This window comes from Schistocerca serialis, unplaced genomic scaffold (genome assembly GCF_023864345.2).
Source record: "Schistocerca serialis cubense isolate TAMUIC-IGC-003099 unplaced genomic scaffold, iqSchSeri2.2 HiC_scaffold_1261, whole genome shotgun sequence".
Taxonomy (NCBI): domain Eukaryota; kingdom Metazoa; phylum Arthropoda; class Insecta; order Orthoptera; family Acrididae; genus Schistocerca; species Schistocerca serialis.
Window position 1 is genome coordinate 3,791,159 of NW_026047471.1, and position 23,637 is coordinate 3,814,795.

At 42.4% G+C, this 23,637-nt stretch overlaps 1 protein-coding gene across 1 annotated transcript in view; it reads left to right on the forward strand.

The window, feature by feature from the left end:
* The window catches only part of LOC126438146 (glucose dehydrogenase [FAD, quinone]-like), a 472,618-nt gene that overhangs the window by 441,621 nt on the left and 7,360 nt on the right, over positions 1-23,637 (forward strand). The window contains exons 7-8 of the mRNA XM_050090522.1: positions 13,133-13,402; positions 18,701-19,063. Coding sequence (XP_049946479.1) covers positions 13,133-13,402; positions 18,701-19,063 — 633 coding nt within the window. The remainder of the gene's footprint in view (positions 1-13,132; positions 13,403-18,700; positions 19,064-23,637) is intronic.

The window sequence follows — 23,637 nt, forward strand, 5'->3', positions numbered from 1 at the left end:
CAGAAATGAAATTTTCGAATGCAGATAGTCGTGTGTCTTGTCAGTTGCCTGCATGTGTGAATGGCACGAATGAAACATTACCTAATAGGAGACCTGTATCTATTAATCACCTCTGATTACTCACCTTACCAGTACTTGTGGGTTAGTGCGAAAACACTAAGCATTTTCCCCACAGATGTAATTAAGGTATGCTTAACAAGTGGTCTTAGCTGCAAAGATATGCATTAAGATGTAAATTTAAGAGATAAATGGTACCCACTATATCTGATTACCTACATCAAACTGAAAAATAGTGTATCGTTGGAGAACTCAAAGTAAGAAGGAATATTCCTCGCTTATGTTGCTCTGAATTTGCGTAATTCTATGTCAACTGGAGGGATATGGCATAACACGAAACAAAAACAAGGCATGTAAACGGTGCAGAGAATATAAACCCCACTTTAAACCAGTCAAACAATAGATACCAAGTTGTAACAACATAGAATCAGCGATACACAAATGCAGTAACGAATTACACAGAATACAGGTGATAGGAGAACCTAGTTCACAAATCTTACTCTTGCAAGTCACTCTCTTACAGAATATCACGTGCATTTCATCGTAGAGCGGAATTCTAATATGGACCAATTGTGATCTAGCCCCCATAACGCTTGAAATGTAGATCCAATGTCTCACACGAAAATTTGTTTCATGGCAGGCACTGAAATATGTGTATTTTTTTCAATTTTGAATCAGAAAGAGCTTACAATCTCCATTTTTAGACTTTCCTTTCTCTCGTCAATGAATGCCTTCCTCAAAACGGCGTGGCCTGTTGGAACTCATGCGAATCTTTGACTGTCGTAAAAACGAAATCCCACTAGTTTCACACGACGTGCATAAGACTGACAAGGGAACCTCCCATCGCACCCCCCTCAGATTTAGTTATAAGTTGGCACTGTGGATAGGCCTTGAAAAACTGAACACAGATCAAACGAGAAAACAGGAAGAAGTTGGGTGGAACTGTGAAAAAATTAAGCAAAATATACAAACTGAGTAGTCCATGAGCATGACATAAAACAAATAGGATAATGTCCGGTTAGGAGCGCTCTGGTCCCGTGGTTAGCGTGAGCAGCTGCGAAACGAGAGGACCTTCGTTCAAGTCTTCCCTCGAGTGAAAAGTTTAGTTTTTTATTTTCAGACAATTATTATCTGTCTGTCAGTCCGTCCGATGCGAGGTAACTGCGCCGTAGTGTGGGGACGCTACACCTAAACAAACATCGAAACACACGACTGTGAAACTGTTGCATTCATTTGTTGCAGTTTATGTGACAAACTCTTATGTTTTCATCAGTTTTTTGGGAGTGATTATCACATCCACAAGAAACCTAAATCGGGCAAGGTAGAAGAATCTTTTTACCCATTCACCAAGTGTACAAGTTAGGTGGGTCGACAACATATTCCTGTCATGTGATGCACATGCCGTCACCAGTGTCGTATACAATATATCAGACGTGTTTTCCTGTGGAAGAATCGGTTGACCTATGACCTTGCGATCAAATGTTTTCGGTTCCCATTGGAGAGGCACGTCCTTTCGTCTACTAATCGCACGGTTTTGCGGTGCCGTCGCAAAACATAGACACTAAACTTATTACAGTGAACAGAGATGTCAATGAACGAACGGACAGATCATAACTTTGCGAAAATAAAGAAAGTAAACTTCTCACTCGAGGGAATACTTGAACCAAGGACCTTTCGTTCCGTAGCAGCTGACGCTAACCACGGGACCACGGGCGCTCCTGAGCTCGCGCTCTTCTTGATATTACGTATCTTGCCCATGGACTACTCAGTTTGTATATTTTGCTTATTTTTTTCATAGTTCCACACAACTTCTTCCTGTTTTCTCGATTGATCTGTGTTCAGTTTTTCAAGGCCTATCCACTGTGCCAACTTATAACTAAATCTGAGGGGGGTGCGATGGGGAGGTTCCCTTGTGAGTGGAAATTGCAGGTACTGTTGACAGATACTGTCAGATTAATTTTGAATCGAATCATCAGGCATAATTTAATTGTTCAATAGGTAAGTGTATTTTCCAAGTACGTAGAATTACTGCTCTGATTCCTACTGCAGAACACAGTTTTAGCATATCAGGAAGTTGAATTACAGCACACGTATCGTAACTTCGGGGTTCTACTACCCATGACATACATTGTACACTACAATGGTTGCATTAATTCATATCCGAATTGCTCGACTCGTATCCCCAATGAAAACAGTCTGTCGCATACTAACTCTTTTAGGAGAAAATTTTAATCAAGACACACTATGTTCACGTCAGTACACCAAATGAAATACACGTGAACAGTTGACAATACGTGGACGTAATCTTGGCCCCGATATTAGGAATCATCTTAACCCCCCCCCCCCTCTCCGTAAAGCCTTTCTGACGACTGCCTTCGTAGCCTGGATTGTTCACCAGTGGTTTTTCAAAAGCAAAGAAAGTTGATATTCTGTTACATTAATTCGACTTCACTACACAAACTTTCTTTTTCATAAGTTAGAGTCCCCATTCTCCATAAAATGTCAAAATTTAGACAGTTAAAAATACTTTCTTCGTAAATATTTATATTTTCTCCCTCTGAAAAATAAAGAAGAGTCCCCAAATACATGTTTTCATTCTTAAACCAACTATTAGACTGTCGTATTTTTAATATTCGCAGCCCTTTTTCTTCAGTTTCTACTTCAGTGATATCTGTCATATAGATAAGAATAACTCTTGTCCGTCTTTTAAAACTGTATGTTTATTATGGTTTTCAATCAATAATGTTTCATCTGTTAGTTTTAGGTATCGTACAAAAATACATCAAAGCCATTGATGAAGCAATACACAAATACAACTGTTGGAACTTTAATAGTGGCAACTATTGGTTTACAGCTCTACAAAATAGATAGGTGTTTCAAAGTTTTAGTGACCTTCAAAGTAGTCACCAGCATTGTGTACAACCCGTAGCCAGCGATGTGGAATCGTAGGATACTCTTAGCAGTGCCAGTTGTGTTGACAATTCGAACGGCGCGGTCTATTGCCCGACGAATTTGTAGCAGTTCTGAAGCAAATGCCGTGAAGTGTTTCCTTCACTTTAGAAATAGAGTTGAACTCACGAGGGATTAAGTCATGGGAGTGCAGTAGGTGGTATAGCACTTAGCAGCTCCATCAGTCAAACAAATCAGTAACAGCTTGTACTGTTCGTGCTTGAATATTGTCCTGCAAAATGATGGTCAAGTCCTACAGAAAGTGTCATAACTTCTGTCTCTGCGCTGTTCATTTGTGGAACACTGCCTACGACCAGCTTAGAGACATAAGTGATGACACTTTCTGCAGGACCTGACCATCATTTTGCAGGACAATGCTCAAGCACGTACAGTGCAAGCTGTTACTGATTTAGAATGAAATTTTCACTCTACAGCGGAGTGTGCACTGATATGAAACTTCCCGGCAGATTAAAACTGTGTGCCGGACCGAGACTCGAACTCGAGACCTTTGGTACTTCCAGTCTCGGTCCGGCACACAGTTTTAATCTACTAGGAAGTTTCATATCAGCGCACACTCCGCTGTAGAGTGAAAATTTCATTCTAGAAACATCCCCCAGGCTGTGGCTAAGCCATGTCTCCGCAATAGCCTTTCTTCCAGGAGTGCTAGTTCTGCAACGTTCGCAGAAGATCTTCTGTGAAGTTTGGAAGGTAGGAGACGAGGTACTGGCGCAATTAAAGCTGTGAGGACAGGGCGTGAGTCGTGCTAGGGTAGCTCAGTCGGTAGAGCGCTTGCCCGCGAAAGGCAAATGTTACTGATTTGTTTGACTGATGGGGCTGCTAAGTGCCATACCACCTACTGCACTCCCCTGACTTAAGCCCTCGTGAGTTCATCTCGATTTCTCAATTGAAGGAAACACTTCACGGCATTTGCTTCAGAACTGCTACAAATTCGTCGGGCAATAGATCGCGCCTCTCGAACTGTCAACACAACCGACACTGCTAAGAGTATCCTACGACTTCCACATCGCTGGCAACGGGTTGTACACAATGCTGGTGACTACTCTGAAGGTCAGTAAAACTTTGAAACAGGTATCTATTTTGCACGAACTGTAAATAAATAGTTGCCACTATTAAAGCTCCAACCCTCGTAGATGAAATGTTGTTGGTCGGAAACAACAATAAATATCAGCTTCGAGAGGCGGATAATATTTATTCGTTTCTACAACAGACTTTACATTCACATCTCCTGAAGTGACAAATTCTCTTGTCACTCTGTGGTTCTCTCATGAAATTTAAGGTCCTGATTCTCCTCTACCGTTACCTGCGTTGGTGCCCTTCCCTCTGCGCATAAATGTTCGGAAATTCGGGTGAAATCATCGAGAGTGAATGAAAATTTGTGAGTTCAGGAGGCTTACTGTGACAGAGTAATGGTCACCTAGATAGCTTATGCAGAACTCCATGTCCTGGTCCTGCTTCTTACCTTCTTATGTCATTTTAGATGTCTATTAACATGATCTCTGCGATAAGTGACGAGATGCACGAAATTATATCGGCTTCATGTGAACAGTTAAAATACGGTTCTTCGACTGAGTGATGGTATATGTAAGTTCATAAAACTTTTTGTGAGCGAAGTGCCGGAACTCTTTTTTCTTATTTTTTGTCGTTTATTACGATTCAGTCCTGAACAGCGGAATGGTCTACAAAGATCTTTATATTTTCTTCATTTCTCAGAACTGCGAAGCTGTAGTTCGAGGCAGCAATATTTAATCTTAGCATTGTATATATTTTTTATTCAGAATAGAGATAAACAATTGCTACCTCAAGAAATCGTAAGCGATTTGCGCGAAACCGACTTCCTTCAAAACTACGTCATAGGTAATTCTGTTTAAAACATAGTCCACCCCGTGTCGGGAAAGGGAATGCGTTGTTGGGAGACATTCGTATTTGTACACACAACGCTCACAGTGATTCCGGTCAGATTTTATAGCATAGTGGCATACGGTATTAAATTCATTCCTGCGGTACTTTGCAGACACTTCCTGCACCAACAGAGCCTAGAGCGTCACGAATGGATGACTACTTCCCACTTCTGATTTCATAAAAACGGCAACCTCAGATCGATTCTTTCCTCCAGTTGTGCCTGCGGTTGTTTCCTTTCCGCAGCCAGTGGACAAGCTTCCCCTTTCTAACCTAAGAAATATAGGCACTGGCGTCTTTCCTGAAGAGACTCCGTCGCAAGTAAGGAACGATACTAGTTGACGGAAGGTTGCCACTGCGGAAATTATAAACTCTTCTATATTTGACACATAAAAAAACTAAGGCATAGTAATCCAATATAAGAAGATAGAAAAACATTGCGAATGGGACCCGTAATCCTCAGGTGGTGCAGGTAGTTCATTAAAGTGTTCTCGAGCTTCTTTGAATTAAATTGTCTGTAACTGGAATACTCATCACTAATGAAAATCCAGCTTCATAGATATCATGCATCAGATAACACTGACTTGGTGACAACCGACAATGCATACGTCAGTGTTGTTGTCTTCAGTCCAAAGACTGGTTTGATGCAGCTCTCCATGCAACTCTATCCTGCGCAAGCCTCTTCATTTCCGAGTAACTACTGCAGCCTACATCCCTATGAATCTACGTACGGCGTTCATCTCTTGGTGTTCGTCTACTATTTTTAACCTCCGCGCTTTCCTCCAGTGCTAAACTGATGATCCCTTGATGCTTCAGAATGTGTCCTATGACCAATCCCTTCTTGTAGTCAGATTGTGCCACAAATTTCTCTGTTCCCCAATTTTATTCAGTACCTCCTCATTGGCTTCGTGATCTACCCACCTAATCTTTAGCATTCTTCCGTACCACCACATTTGAAAATCTTCTATTCTTTTCTTGTCTAAACTTTTTATCGTCCATGTTTTACTTCCATACATGGCTACGGTTCATACAAATACTTTCAGAAAATACTTCCTGATCGTTAAATCTATACTAAATGTTGACAAATTTCTCTTCTTTTCTTGGAATTGCCTGTCCACATTGATTATGGCCCTACTTCGACCATATCCGTTGATATGGCTTTCAAAAACAGAAAAAAATGCTGCTAGACACTGCCTGACAAAAATTAGGAACAAAGTTGGTTAATCTTGAACGCCAGCTCAGTTCGACGGAAATGATACAGATATTCGGTTATGATATTGCTATGAAATCATCACGACATACATCTGTAATGGCTGAGAGAACAGAAATTGGTTGGGAAAACAAGTCCATGTAACGTCTTTCATTTAACTGTTCCCAGCATTGCAACTGATGTACCAGACAGAGAATAGCTACAAAGAAGTAGAAACATGGAACTGAAATTTTCATATACAGAAAATATGGCTGTTGCCTGAATGGTTATATGGCATGAATCAAACATTGATGTCCATGGGTGGATCGGTTCAAAATTGTTGGGCGCTTAATAACGTGATCATCAGCGCCCATTCTCAAGATGGTAGTACATTTTACAAGTAAGAAACGCTTATCTATTAATAACTTGTGATTATTAATATTTGGTAGCAGCATTCATTTGCGTACGCTGAACGATAATGGAGCTTGCATGTACATTAAAACAACGATAACAGAAAATCAGGATGCCTCCAAGGTTCCACTAAATGTAGACAAGCTCTCTGTTGATGGATTAAAACAGCCGACACTGTAACGACCTATAATGTCCTGCCCGGACGGGTAACTCGCTAAAAAAATTCCGTTCGAAGGGCAAGGAGCTAAGTTCGAGTCCCGACCCATTCCTCAGTTTCAGCCTGTCAAAAACGTTTCAAGATTAATATTCCACTCATAGAAAAAGAGACTTCTTTGAAATGTCAAAAGATGCTTCTCGCTCAGAAATGAGTTTCAACGCCACAGATGTCGGAACATAAGAAAGCAAGGAGATTCCTAGTAGTGATCAGGAAGACAGAAGACCTGAAATCAAATACGATCACATGTGGCCGGAACCAAAAAGAAACTCTTCAGAACCTTCTTTTGTACGCTAGTAAGAAGAGTGGCTGTCGTAACCGGCGATCTTCTGCCTACTTTTTAAAATGTTCTGCCAGCATTCGACAGACCAAGATAATGAAGGAAGGTAGACTAGGGCTTTGCATCCCGTCGACGAAGTTGGACGGATTGCAAGATATAATTGTGGAAGTGCCGAAAGGCGTGACCCGTTCCAAGAAACGTCCGTGATTTGTCCTTAACAGACTTAAGGAAACCACAGAAAACCTTAATCTTGGTGGTCCGATATGGAACTACGAGCGAGGTGGCACTGGGGTTACGTCACGACTCGTATTCAGAACGATGTCAGTTCAAATCGCCACCAGGGGACACAGAGCTGGATTTCCCGTGATCTCCCGAAATCATTTAAGGAAAATGCTGTGAGGGTTCCTTTGAAACGGCAATTCCGATTTCGTTCCCCACTCCAGACTTGTGTTGCTTCTCTAATTATAATGTCGACGACTTGACCTCAAAATCCGATCTTCCTTTTTTAAAGGTAAATTAAGTCCCGATTTCTGCACTTGCGATTCCAGTGTTTTAACCCATGCGCCGCGTTACCCAGTCGTGCTTTTGATTCAACTTATCGGTAATGGAATGTAGTCGAATTAAATCAGAAGCGCTGAGGGAACTAGATTCGGTAGTGAGACCTAAAAGTTGTACGTAAGTTTTGCTCTTTGGGCAGCAAATTAACTGATAATGGCTGAATTAGAGAGGATATTAAATGTAGGGTAACAATGGCCAGAAAGATGCGAAATTTTTTAAACATCGGATAAAAATTTGACTGTTAGGAAATGTTTCCTAGAGGTATAAAGGGAATCAAAGGAAAACGAGGCACATGGAAAAAAGTAAGTAAAATGTTTATTTACGTATGGTTTTGGATATCGTCCGCCTTTAGCAAAACACAATTTTGTTTTTTAACCCAAACATCTTTCACTGTAGTTGCATCATCTTCTGTGGGCTTTTATTTTTCATCTGTTAAAGATAAAGAGCGTTCTTTGCTGTCTGTGTACATGTAGCTATTAGTTTTTAAATCGTAATTACAGATATTTGAAAAAAAAACACTTAAATTATGAATTGATACCTTTTTACCACATGGTGTGGTTTTTCTGATTTGTTGTGTTTCTGCAGTGACCGTTTTGTTCCACATCAGAAAAACCACACCATGTGGTAAAAAGGTATCAATTCATAATTTAAGTGTTTTTTTAAATATCTGTATTTACGATTTAAAAACTAATAGGTTCATGTATACAAACAATGAAGAACACTCTTTATGTCTAACAGCTGAAAAATAAAAGCCCACTGAAGATGCTGCAGCTGCAGTGAAACATGTTTGGGTTACAAAACAAAATTGTGTTTTGCTGAAGGTGGACCCTATCCAAATATATACGTATTGTTAAAGCAAACAATGAAAAAAAGAGCTTCAACCCCAAGATGAAAATGTTTATTATTGAAACGGGCGTAGGTACACTAAAGCAGCTTAACACGCTGTTGAGCGGTAGGTCTGGACCAGGAGGCAAGAAAACAGCATTCACAGTTGACAACATGCACTATCTTTTATTTAAATAAAAGTTAACAACTTATGACATCTGTAGAATAGCTTTTGAAAACAAGTAAGAACTTAAACAGCTTCTCGAATATTAACTAGAAAATTAGATCAGCAATTGACGTCAGCAAAAGATCTTTTAAAAAATTAAGAAACTTAGCAATTTATCAAACATTGATAGGTATCTAAAGTCAGCCAAGCTGCATATTAATGATCGAAACCATAATATTTACAAAAATTTTCAATTGACTTTTAAACATAATATCTGAAATGATTGCCGCAGATTTGTTAACAACAATAGTACCATAAGTAATGCGTCACGTCCGTTGGTGACATAAGTTCAGAACCAGGAGATGTTATAAAGATACAATTCACCACCGCGACAGGCAGGATAACCCGACGGATAGGATGGGCGGTGTGAACTCGCCACCCACGGGTGTGCTGGTGGATGGGGCGGGTCCCGTACAACGTGAACTACAACACACTAAGAACTAAGCTTAGGAAATAGTAACAGTGGACTGCTTACAAAGAGCGGCACATATTTAGAGCCAAACATAATTAAATGAACAAACATCTACACAATCAGCGAATATGGCGATAAGCAACAAAGCGCTTGACAACTGGGAGAAAACCACTAAGACTTACGTGCCCCCAAAATTAACTGGTAGACAATAACTTGTACTAATTGTGCAGCAGGACAATCATTGTACATTCTTTTGAAATGGAGGAAAATTCAAACTCACTGACTTCTAACATGTTTTGCAGAAGACACTAGCTATAAGCAACGATCAGGTAACTCTTACTAACGTAAACTTCAAATAGCTAAGCAACCGAATCTCAGATGTCAAACTTCGTTTGATAGGCTGCCCATAATAACTATAGTGGAACGGTACATATCGTTTTAGCAGAATTTACTATAGAAAAGCTCAGGGAGGGTCAACTAACAACCCCACCAAAATGTTTCACAGATAATTAAAATAATTACAGTGAAAAGGCACTCTGATTAAGTTAGACTCACCCCACTAAAATGTTTTACAGGTGCTTAACTAAAATGATTACTCCGAAAGACAATCTGATTAAGTTAGACTTCATTGTGCTTAAAAGGAAGAAAAAAGACAGTTCAGCCCTCAACATGGTCCACGGTAACATGACCAATTTAAACAGGCAGTTCTGATGAATGTACCTCCATTATCTCTGTAACACAGACCACGCAACTTCCACATACTTCACAAACAGGTACTGCCAACGTCTGTGATGAAACGGAGTCGCTTCCATTAAGTAAAACTTCAGTTCTTTCGGGATGAACACCCCTAAACAACAGATGCAGCAGACTTTCAGGGAAGGAGAAACTAGTCGCAGCACTACGACTACAAAACGAGGCGCAAAAGCCACAGAAAGAATCCCATCAAAATATTTGATGAACCGGTAGCGAAATGGCTCTACCGATCTCCACACTCTCGCATAAACGAATTTCCAGAGTCTCATCAGCACCACAGCCAACCAAAAACACCATCTTCGCGGGATGAGGTCCGTGCTCTGCAAGCTTCAGACAGCGAAGGTAAACCAGCCTCACACCCTGCAAATGCTCCATCCGATTCCACCCGCTGATTCTGTCAACGTTTGTGCCGGTCAAATCTCCTCGCCTGGAGAGCCACCAAACATCGGGCCACGCTACTGCGATCTTTGGATTCACTGACTGATGTGAGCCAAAGTATTACTGTGAAACAAAGCGGCCAATGCCTTCGCCGAAAAATGTTTGGAATTGCCTACGGAACCATGATTCCACCCACGCATGCACCTCTTCGTCCAAAGCAACTCGACGTCGGGGCTCCAAAAATGTGTAAATCACATGTGGAGGGATCCAGACGGCATGGAGGATGTGTAAGGGCTACCCAACGAAAGTTCTGCAGCGTTGTCGAAACAAACCTGGCAACATGTGGGTGGACATTTAACCTTGCACGCAAGTGAACCGCGTACGAGGAACATTTTAGACAAGAAGAAAATAGAAAAATTTGAAATGTGATGCTGTAGAAGAATGCTGAAGATTAAGTGGGTAAATCGTGTAACTAATGAGAAGGTACTGAGTGGGAAAAAGCAGTTTGTCGCACAACTTGACTATAATTCGGGATCGGTTGACAGGACACATTCTGAGATATCAGAGAAACACAAATGTAGTACTGAAGGGAAATGTGGCGAGACCAGAGAATGGAATACCGCAAGCAAGTTCAGATGAATGAGGGTTGCAATAGTTGGCAAGACATGCAGAGGGTAGAGAGCGTGGATAGGTACATCAAACCAGCATTCGGACTGAAGACAACAACTGCAACAACAATGTATATCTTTACACTTTATATGTATTAATCAGATATTTGACTGCCCATAAGGTTAATATTTAAATGATGTTTTTATTTACAGTGGTAGTTTTATGGTAGCCGAACTAAAATTGTTTTCAATATCTGATGGATCAAGGATGTGTTTAGTATGACACATACCACATACAATACTTTGAAAAAGGCTTCTTTGACAATGATAGCATAAAAAATACGCGTCACGAACAGCTTATTTAGCCAACTGCTCCCGTAATTCGCTCCGCTTTATGCCTACTAATGTGCAGACGTGATTCTATAAAAATAGATTTCTTATTTTTGTATCCTCTCAAAAGAGAGTTTTTCACGAATGAATGAAACTAAAAAATGATTTGCCCGAGGGGATTATTAAAGCCAACATGTTAAAGAAGGAAATTATACCGTACACGATGTACGTTAATGGATTATTTAGGTAGCGAAATCTGATAAATGTAGTAGTCAGTCCAAAGGTTTGTTTGAACATCGGAGTGTATTACTGCTCATAGTGCAATTGGAAGTGATATTTCCTAGCCTTTTCCAGTCAGTTATATGGAGGGGCCTACCAGTTAACGAGATCTCCGAATCAATGTGAATTTTAGCAGTTTTCATTTACGTCGCATATAATTCATTGTTAGAAGTGAAAGAAGCGATAAATCTCAGAAAATATCCTGATAGGGTGCGGGAATCGAACACCAGACGTTTGACCCTGTTTTCAAACACGGACTGTGTGATACTGAGCCACAGAAGAATGGAGACCCAAGAAGTGTAACGAACGTTAGCAGTAAGTAACTTTGTCATTCAACATCATACTTTTTACAGTATACCTCCAAAATCAGTGATGGATATGTAATCTTTAATGTTGTTCAGCATCTTTCTTCTTTATGGAGAGACATCGACATTTTTACCAGACAGATAAGTGGGAAAACACGAACAGAGTAATTCCAAGACAGAGTTATCGTCACAGTCTTGATGATTTTAGAAATTGAGTGTTTACATGATGTGGTTAGCGTAGCAGGGATGGAAATATTACGGTTGAAAATCTTGCGGCCTATTGAAACCGTGTTCGAACGGACATTCTTGGTAAACCCACCATTTCATCCAAGTCTACGGCGAACATTGTGGAGGAAATCTTGACTTCGATCCATTGAACGCAGTGGCTCACTTCGAGCTAAGAACTTCAGGTAATTTTAATAAGTCAGGACTTTAAACATGGGTGAAACAGAAACTGTTGAAATTCTTCACGGTAAATGATGACAGCCAAAACAGTTGTAGGGTAAAGATTTATTAAAATTCCTGACCACGGTTTCAGTATATCTAATTATACCTTCATCAGAAGTAAAATACACAAATTACATCCTGCAATGGAGATTCATAAAACAATTGACGCCTTTGGCACAATTGTTTTATGAATCTGCATTTGCAGGATGTAATTTCTGATGAAGGTATATTTAGATATACCGAAACCGTGGTCAAGAATTTAAAATATCTTTACCCTGCAACTGTTTTGGCTGTCATCATTTACCGTGCATTTTAATAAACGTGACGTGTGCAACGCAAATGTGCGGGTATGAGAGATGAATGAATAGTGTAGTATCATTTACGGCACAACGAGCTAACCTGATTGTAAAAACCTGTGTAGAAATGGGCAGTGCACGGAGCGTAAAAATACCTTACGAAACTAGAGCAGTAAATAACTAACATGCACCTGATGTATGAATTAATTAACCTATAATTATTAAATTTTTAACAGAATGAGATTTTCACTCCGCAGCGGAGTGTCCGCTGATATGAAACTTCCTGGCAGATTAAAACTGTGTGCCCGACCAAGATTCGAACTCGGGACCTTTGCCTTTCGCGGGCAAGTGCTCTACCATCTGAGCTACCGAGAACGACTCACGGCCGCTCCTCACAGCTTTACTTCTGCCAGTACCTCGTCTCCTACCTTCCAAACTTTACAGAAGCTCTCCTGCGAACCTTGCAGAACTAGCACTCCTGAAAGAAAGTATACTGCGGAGACATGGCTTAACCACAGCCTGGGGGATGTTTCCAGAATGAGATTTTCACTCTGCCGCGGAGTGTGCGCTGATATGAAACTTCCTGGCAGATTAAAACTGCCAGGAAGTTTCATTAAATTTTTAAGTTGACAGGTGTGTTATGGTTGTAAAGATAACCTTAGGATGAATTGACGAACAACGAAAATTTGTGTTCGCAGGCTGGCCGCGAGCTGGGGTTCCAGGTTCGCGACCTGAACGGCGCCTTCCACACGGGCTTCGCCATCGCGCAGACGACCTCGCGCAACGGCAGCCGGCTGTCGACGGCCAAGGCGTTCCTGCGGCCCAACCGCAACAGGCCCAACCTGCACATCATGCTCAACACGACCGTCACCAGGGTCCTCATCAACGAGTCGTCGCGAGAGGCCTACGGCGTCGAGGTCATCCGCGGCGACACGGGCCGCCGAGACCGCATCTTCGCCCGCAGCGAGGTCAGTGCCGCCTGGACACATTCCCTCCGTACCAACATACGCTGCCCGTCTCTGGCACTAATAACTAACGTAGGAAGCAAGAACATAATGACTCATTCATCTTGGTACTTCTGTGATCGTTACTATGCTTTTACCTGTATCATATGAAGGTCTTATTTCAGTAGTGGTACAGGTCCATTTTTGTTCATTCTGAGATACAGAGTCCTAAAGTTAAATGAGCGCTGAAAAATCTGCATTTGAGATACCAGAAATGTTCAGGTATATGTACTTCATATGTTTTGTGAAGACAGTTGTTATTAATCCAAACTGGTACCATTAATTTCTTCTCTGGTGTTGTTAAAGACATTTCTTGAGGCCCTTCGCTTAGTAGGGGAACATCTAGGTGACTGAAAGGTTGACACCCACAACTGCAACATTGGGAAGTTCAGGCAGATGCTGGATTTCAGTACAGACAGTGTAAAAATAAAGCTATTACTCCATGTATTTTTTCTTAGGAACGCTATACTATATTACTGTTGTCACTGTTTCAATAACTCTCTCGCATTTCTATTTCTCGTGGTCTGCAGCATTGTATATATCTTGTAAGGACATTATGTATTGAAAAACCAATTACGCTGCTATAATTTTTGTTGAGCTGTTCTCATTGCTGTGAGGTCATTTCGAACCCCATGGTCTTTTTAACGCTATTTGCAAAAAATTCAGTCCTGAAACAAACATTTTTGTGACTTACAAATTATTTTACAATCCTGAATTACTTACATCCGTAGCACATCGTTATTGCTGGTGCTGTCGAAATGTTATTATAGGTGGAGATTGTACTAACCCTCCCTTTATGCATATACTGCACGATGTTGTTGCAGATGCCAGACTGAGATTCATTGGAAGAATCCTAAGGAAATGCAATCCGAAAACAAAGGAAGGAGGATACCGTACGCTTGTTCGCCCACTTCGTGAATACTGCTCAGCAGTGTGGAATCCGTACCAGATAGGGTTGATAGAAGAGATGGAGAAGATCCAACGGAGAGCAGCGCGCTTCGTTACAGGATCATTTAGTAATCGCGAAATCGTTACGGAGATGATAAACTCCAGTGGAAGACTCTGCAGGAGAGACGCTCAGTGGCTCGGTACGGGCTTTTGTTGAAGTTTCGAAAACATACCTTCAACGAGGAGTCAAGCAGTATATTTCTCCTTCCTACTGATTTGTCAGCTGTTACAATCTTTGTTTTGTTTATTGGAATTATCGTTACTTCTCTGATTTATTTCATGGGTTTGCGAGTAGATATAAACTTTTTTTCTGTTTATTGGTACTATGATAACGTCTCGGTTATTAATATGTGGATTTATATGATTTTGTCATCCTTGTTTTGTTTACTGGTGCTGTTATCTTTGCTTAATTTATTTACCAGTGATCGATTTCGATGGTTTCAATAAATTTGTCGACGTAGTTTTTATGTTTTAATTCACTATGTGCATTCAACATTTTGTTGGGAACGGAAAATCACCATGTAAACTAACTAGGACGCGCCATAGAAATGTAACACATAACATCGAAGGGCCAGAAACTAAATCTTCTGGTAGAAATAGAAATATACACTCATGCGCACAAATATCCCTTCAAAATGTTAAATTTACAAAATGAATTAAAACACGAAAACTATATCGACAACGGAATTGAAATCATCGAAATCGATCATGAGTAAATAAATTAACCACAGATAACACACAAGTAAACAAAACATAGATAACGAAATCATGCAAATCCACAGACTGATAACCGAGACGTAATCATAGTACCAATCAACAGAACAAAGATTACCAAAGATAGTAACATCTCGCAAACCCGTAGAATAACAATCCAGAAATGTAACTATACTATATCGTTAAAAGCTGTCGAAAGAAGGTTTCAAATACAATAATAATAGACCATCTCAAAAAGAGTGTGCAGTCCTTGCATAAACTGAAGGTTAATACATCTCCCCCTATAACAACATTTCTACAGAATCAGCAGGAACCATGTGCTAAGGATGTAAATAATTCAAAATCGTAACATAATTTGTAAGTCACGAAAATGTACATAAAAACGTTTGTTTCAGAATGTTTTGCAGATAACTTGAAAATTAGTATGGGGCTCGAAATGATCTTATACGAGTAGCAATCAGAACAGCTCAATGGAAACGTTACAGCAGCGTAATTGGTTTCTCTATATATAATGTCTTTACAAAACTTTCTAATTAAAGCATCACAACTCTTCTCGCCGACATACTATAATTATCAAATGCCTTATTCTTTCTTTACACTCGCGTGCTAAATACGTACTGTACATTAAGTAATTGTTACATCGCTATGGCGGCGTGTAGCGGCACCAGTGACGCCGGAGAGAACATAAAAAGCTCTCGATTGAAGGCACTGCCAGTCCATCAATGTCACGACTCATGATGCCACCGCGATACTTGGTATGTGCAATGCCCCTTACGTCAAACTGCGGATAAGAGGTTGAGCGAAGGCGACGCTCTGCCGTGATGAAAGTCTCCGTCCTCTTTTCACTCCCGTGTGTATTTTACGTTACTAAAATATCCAAGTCACCCCCGGTAAGAAGAAAGATAAAAAATCCCTCTAATGATGCCGAAACTTCAGTGAAACATGTCTGGCAGATAAAAGAAAAGATGTAAAGTTGTGTTTTGTTCAAGGCGGACACTTTACAAAAACAAAACTATATCTTGGTTTTAATAATAATAGCGTTTGTCTATTTTCATAGGAACGAAACAGCTGTTGTGACTGGGTCTCTTTTGCTATAGTTGGGTAGTTGTTCTCGCATTAACAGCTGTACAACGCAGCTTTACGTTATTTTCGTATAAAATTTTGTGTTCGCGAAAATACTCTATATCTCAGGTAATGATAACCTTACGAAGTTTATCTTTATACCACCACGTCCTGCTATGTATTTCGTTCTTGAGGTATATTAACACATCGACATTGATGCCGCAGTCGCGTAGTACGGCGTAAGTTCACGCGTTGAGAGTGGGTAAAATTGCGCGGTAGTTAACCCTGGGGACAGACGCTGGGGTCTACTGCACCCCAGCCATATTTCCTTTCTTAATTACACGTATTTTTAACTGCAGCAAATGACGGACAGCATGTAAGCTAGATTGGTAGCGCTGCCCTGAGAAGCCAATATGTTGTTGATCGATAGTTGGTAAGGAGTTGGCTGCACCCAATTGCATGTTCCGTGATCAGGTGTGCGTTTCCGACACGCAGGATGACAGCAGAAAAACCATGCCAAGAAGACGCAACTCCTGCGCCAGCAAAAATGGTAATAAAAAAACCAAAGAACACCAGCACTTCATGTGACAGAAGCAGCTGTGATGAACACAGAGTACAGATATACTACCAGTGCATACAGCCAAACACAGTAGTAAGAAACTATCTGGCTAAGGCCAATCTGTAACTTCTTTGTTTTATTAATAAATTTAACTGGATGATTATTATCGCCATTATCGATTAAATTGGTTCTATAGTTTTAATCCTTCGTAACCAAGAAGCTGAAAAATTTTGCTTGTATGTATCTGTTCATCCTTAAATTGTCCGCCCCGATAGCTGAGTGGTGGCGTCACGCTACCTCAGCGTGTTCGGTCAGAGAGCCGATTGGCCTCTCTAATAAAAAACTGAGTGGAAGGATCAACAAACGAAGTTGAGCGGGGTGATGTGACGTCCGCAACGACCAAATACAATGATCAACAACGGAAAAAAAGGTGATCAGCACGACGGATTGCCATCCTACGGGCCCGGGTTCGATTCCCCGCTGAGTCGGGGATTTTCTCCGTTCAGGGCTGGGTGTTGTGTTGTCTTCATCATAATTTCATCCCCATCCGTCGCGCAGGTCGCCCAATGTGGCGTCGAATGTAATAAGATCTGCACCAAGGCGGCCGGAGCTGCCCCTTAAGGCGCCGCCCGGCCTATGACGCCCACAGCTCATTTCCATTTCCTTAAATTAAATTTATTTTCTTGTAAAAATGAGAATAAAGTGGTTAAACTTTCCTTAAACTATTGTTGAAGTGCAGGAAAAACGTAGTTTTTAAAAGTTAATAGATACTGGAGTTTTATATACCGCAGGCTCAATCACAGTGTCCTTTAACAAGTACGCCGTTCCAGGTTTAATATTATCCATTCGCTAGCATTATTAATTGTTTTGTTAAAAACGAACGTTAAAATAGATATTACACGCAAATTGCATGTTTCGAATAAACACTTATATATTATTCTACTCTCTGTAAAAACTATACAGCAAACATACACTCCAGAAATGGTGGAAGTTACAATGGAAAAAGAAATGCCAGACAGCATATCAAAATATTTTTGAGGCTTTCGTGGGTGTTTTCGTCGTATTAACTATTGACTTTTGTCTTGGGAATGTCGGCTGACGCTCGTTCAACGATTTCTCTGACGTTTTGCTAGCCGAAGGTGCACGTTGCGATCTGCCACCAGCAATGGAAGGTGAACATTTGATTATGCGTATACGTCAGTTAATACTACAGAAATTCGTGAAGTTTCGTTCAGTATGTCGCTCATTATCTCATAAGGGCCCTATCTTGCCTCACTGTCATTGTAGGACGAGCCGTCAGCAGCTCCCGTCTCCACGACTTTTTCCTAAGAATTTAAGACCGCCATTTCCTACTACCATCCTTACTAAAATACGTATCTCAGAATAACCGTTCCATAGCACAAACGAGGCACATGTTATTAACGTTCCTATCGTTCCTATCAACAGAGGAGTTATATGCGAGTGCAGGCTTTCTCGGCGAATTTCATATATGAAGTCTTCGCGGGTTGTCAGCCGAGTAGCATCGTCGTCTCGTAGCAACCTTTCGATGGAATGCGTCTCCATCATCTTCAGGCGAAGTGTTGGGATATCGTCGGTTGCAGGCTTATATCTCTGCTGGATATAAGCCCGCCACCGACGATATCACTTCGCCTGAAAATGATGGAGACGCATTCCATCGAAAGGTTGCTACGAGACGACGATGCTACTCGGCTGACAACCAGTGAAGACTTCATACGTAAACAGTTATCTGAACTCATTCCACGAGACCCTGAGGAAGCACATGGCACACACAGTCTGGTACACACAGTCTAGGAATGAGAAACTTAAAGGAAATTCTTCTCCAGTAATTAGACGAATGAAGCTTTCTCCCAACAATAGCATTTCGTCAGGAACGGAGGGCCGAAGAGTGCATCCGCAGCGGTGGAGTTTGATATGCGCCAGATAGTGAGGGTAGTACTCAGGTTGTTGTTGTTGGGCAGGTGATCCTGTGCGGCGGCGCGGTCAACTCGCCGCAGCTGCTGCTGCTGTCGGGCGTGGGCCCGGCGGAGGAGCTGCGCGCCGTGGGCGTCCAGCCGGTGCACCACCTGGCGGGCGTGGGCCGCAACCTGCACAACCACGTCGCCTTCTTCGTCAACTTCTTCATCAACGACACGGACACGCAGGCGCTCAACTGGGCCACCGCCATGGAGTACCTGCTCTTCCGCGACGGGCTCATGTCCGGCACCGGCATCTCGGAGGTCACCGCCTTCGTCAACTCGCGCTTCGCCAGCCCCTCCGAAGACAACCCCGACCTGCAGTACTTCTTCGGCGGGTACCTCGCCAACTGCGCGCGCACCGGACAGGTCAGTGTTACTACTCATACGAGCTACTGTACCTCCTCTTTGTTTTTTTGGTCGTCAGTCTTGTGACATGTGGCCCGAGATGATTTCCTCTCTTGTGCAAACCTCTCCATCACAGAGTATCACTTGTGTTGCGTCCGTGGATGAGGAACAGCAAATAACAGTAGGTGTGAGATGGCAACGAGTTATTCGACAACAAGGGAAAAATCGAAAACAGAGAAATAGTCTAGAGCAGCCAGTGGGATGGCTATCAGCAGAGCACATGGATGCCACAGAAGTTGGATTGTCGTGAAGCAGATTCGCTTTCGCAGTCCGAGAACCTCAAATCGCTTGATACGGGCAAGTCTTCAGGTTCTGATTGTATACCGATTAGGTTCCTTTCAGATTACGCTGATACAATAGCTCCCTACATAGCAATCATATACAACCGCTCGCTCACCGATAGATCTGTACCTACAGATTGGAAAATTGCGCAGGTCGCACCAGTGTCTAAGAAGGATAGTAGGAGTAATCCATCGAACTACAGACCTATATCATTGACGTCGTTTTGCAGTAGGGTTTTATAATATATATTGTATTCAAACATTATGAATCACCTCGAAGGGAACGATCTATTGATACGTAATCAGCATGGTTTCAGAAAACATCGTTCTTCTGCTACGCAGCTAGCTCTTTATTCGCACGAAGTCATGGCCGCTATCGACAGGGGATCTCAAGTTGGTTCCGTATTTCTAGATTTCCGGAAAGCTTTTGACACCGTTCCTCACAAGCGACTTCCAATCAAGCTGCGGGCCTATGGGGTATCGTCTCAGTTGTGCGACTGGATTCGTGATTTCCTGTCAAGAAGGCCGCAGTTCTTAGTAATAGACGGCAAATCATCGAGTGAAATTGAAGTTGTATCAGGTGTTTCCCAGGGAAGCGTCCTGGGACCTCTGCTGTTCCTGATCTATATAAATGACCTGGGTGAAAATCTGAGCAGTTCTCTTAGGTTGTTCGCAGATGATGCTGTAATTTACCGTCTAGTAAGGTCATCCGAAGACCAGTATCAGTTGCAAAGCGATTTAGAAAAGATTGCTGTATGGTGTGGCAGGTGGCAGTTGACGCTAAATAATGAAAAGTGTGAGGTGATCCACATGAGTTCCAAAAGAAACCCGTTGGATTTCGATTACTCGATAAATAGCACAATTCTCAAGGCCGTCAATTCAACTAAGTACCTGGGTGTTAAAATTACGAAAAACTTCAGCTGGAAAGACCACATAGATAATATTGCGGGGAAGGCGAGCGAAAGGTTGCGTTTCATTGGCAGGACACTTAGAAGATGCAAAAAGTCAACTAAAGAGACAGCTTACACTACAATCGTTCGTCCTCTGTTAGAATATTGCTGCGCGGTGTGGGTTCCTTACCAGGTGGGATTGACGGAGGACATCGAAAGGGTGCAAAAAAGGGCAGCTCGTTTTGTATTATTACGTAATAGGGGAGAGAGTGTGGCAGATATGATACGCGAGTTGGGATGGAAGTCATTAAAGCAAAGACGTTTTTCGTCGCGGCGAGATCTATTTACGAAATTTCAGTCACCAACTTTCTCTTCCGAATGCGAAAATATTTTGTTGAGCACAACCTACATAGGTAGGAATGATCATCAAAATAAAATAAGAGAAATCAGAGCTCGAACAGAAAGGTGTAGGTTTTCGTTTTTCCCGTGCGCTGTTCGGGAGTGGAATGGTAGAGAGATAGTATGATTGTGGTTCGATGAACCCTCTGCCAAGCACTTAAATGTGAATTGCAGAGTAATCATGTAGATGTAGGTGTAGAACCTGGTCGAAACCCTTATGATGGCGGTCCAATGGTGTGGCATCGTGGTATCAGCGAAGTTCAAGTCGAAACTGCAGGAATGATTTTTTTTTCCCTTTATTCAGTTTCGATTCCCCCCGAAGGGGGCGGGCTGGCGGCATCTTAGTACGCCGCATTTCAGCGTACAGTGTTTTTAAAACATGAGAAGGAGATAAGAAACAATAAAAGCAGGCGATAAAAACGGTGACTTAAATTGTAAAATGGCGGAAAATTGTGGAAATTAAAACATAAAACAAAGGGTTGGCGATGCTAATGAAAAAAATAGTAGACTGACAATTAAAAAAACACGGCAACAGTCTGGTTTCTGTTCGCAAGAGATATAAAAATTACACCCAGCGACAGTATGATTTCCGTTCGCAACACTTTGGAAACGATGCACAACACTTAACACTCACTTGAAACCCTGCACTAAAAAGTTGACATAACGTTGACACATCACAGCCAACAGCAAATGAGGGGGAGGGAAATCTGGACAGATGAGGGGAAAGAAAAAGGGGGAGGAGAGGAAAATGAAGTGGGGGGGGGGGGGACCGATGGAGGGAGAGCACTCAGAAGAGGGGGTAGGGCAGAGAGGGGAATGCAATAGGACTCGGGGGGGGGGGGGGAGAAGTGAGCCAGAGGGTAGGTGGAGAAAAAAACAGGATGGACGGGGGGGAGGAGGGAGCCCAGAAAGAGGACAGAGGAAGGGTGGGGGAGGTGAGGATCAGAGCTGATAGGAGGGATAAATAGAGGGGCATCATCTGGGTGGCAGAGTCGATGGAAGCCACCTTGGGAAAGGAGATAAAAGGTGTAGAGGTGGAGGGTAGGGTGGACACAACGGTGAAGGCGCGGCAGAGGGCGGGAGTTGCAGAGGAGAGGAGCACCCAATGGATGAGGGGGATCAAGGCGGCGGGAGGTGTAGAGGACGCGGATATGTTCGAGGAATTGGAGCAGATCGGGGAAAGGAATCAGGTCGTAGAGCATCGGCACTGGGGACAGGAGGAGTATGCGGAAGGCGAGGCGGAATGCATGGCGCTCGAGGATCCGGAGGGACTTATAGAATTTGGGGGTGGGGGGGGGGGAGGGGGGGCGGCAGGAATGAACAGCTGAATGCACTTATAAAGCCCCTTTCGGCGAAGGACTATGCCCGCTGTCGATGAGCCTACTGCGGCATTGCACAGCATGATTGGCGTGGTACCGTCGTGTAGCTATTTGATGTACGTATGCTGGCCTGGCGTTGCTGTTACAGTGGAGGCAGCTATGCGCATGGGCCACGTATGAGGTGTTCAACTCGCCAGCACTGTGCCTGCGCTAAGAACGTCTGGCTAAGAACAGTTTGTGGCACGTGCGTCACTGCATCTGACACTACAGGTTTTACGAGTGCCAGCAGCCGTCTCCGGAGAGGAAGGAGTCATTATTTCAGACGAGTTTAATAATTCTTGAGTGCGTGTTTAAATGCATACACGTTCTCGATAGCACACGACAAAATTAAGACCCTTATTGGATACCTTTTCAACCCTGCACGGAGCTGTGCGTTTACGAAGTGTGGTGGACAAGTCGACTAGTGTGACGTCACAATTCATTGCACGGCCAGTATATCTCGTCAGCTCGGCAGTGGACCATCTGAAACGTGACCCGCGGTCGCGTGGCGGCCGCCACAGTCGCGTCGTGCAGGCATTGATTGTCACGCTGCCCCTAATTCTTGTGAGTTAATTCCACGTTTTATTTCCTCACTGGTTGTGTAGTGATCCTCTTCATTTCGTAGTTCGTCAGCCCATCTAATTTTCAACATCCGTCTGGAGCACAGCATCTCTAACTCCTCGATTCTCTTTCTTCCCAGCTTTCCTGACGTCTACGATTCACTGCCACACAATTCTGTACTTGGAACGTGTCGAAACAAGGCCCCGGGAGTAGACAACATTCCATTAGAACTACTGACAGGCTTGGGAGAGCCAGTCTGACAAAACTCTACCATCTGGTGAGCAAGATGTATGAGACAGGCGAAATACCCTCAGACTTCAAGAAGAATATAATAATTCCAATCCCAAAGAAAGCAGGTGTTGACAGATGTGAAAACTACAGAACTATCAGTTTAATAAGTCACAGCTGCAAAATACTAACACGAATTCTTTACAGACGAATGGAAAAACTAGTAGAAGCCGACCTCAGGGAAGATCAGTTTGGATTCCGCAGAAAGTTTGGAACACGTGAGGCAATACTGACTCTACGACTTATCTTAGAAGCTAGATTAAGAAAAGACAAACCTACATTTCTGACGTTTGCAGACTTAGAGAAAGCTTTTGACAATGTTGAATGGAATACTCTCTTTCAAATTCTAAAGGTGGCAGGGGTAAAATACAGGGAGCGAAAAGCTATTTACAATTTGTACAGAAACCAGATGGCAGTTATAAGAGTCGAGGAGCATGAAAGGGAAGCATCGGTTAGGAAGGGAGTGAGACAGGGCTGTAGCCTGTCCCCGATGTTATTCAATCTGTATATTGAGCAAGCAGTAAAGGAAACAAAAGAAAAATTCGGAGTAGGTATTAAAATCCATGGAGAAGAAAAAATTTTGAAGTTCGCCAATGACATTGTAATTCTGCCAGAGACAGCAAAGGACTTGGAAGAGCAGTTGAACGGAATGGACAGTGTCTTGAAAGGAGGACATAAGATGAACATCAACAAAAGCAAAACGAGGATAATGGAATGTAGTCGAATTAAGTCGGGTGATGCTGCGGGAATTAGGAAAT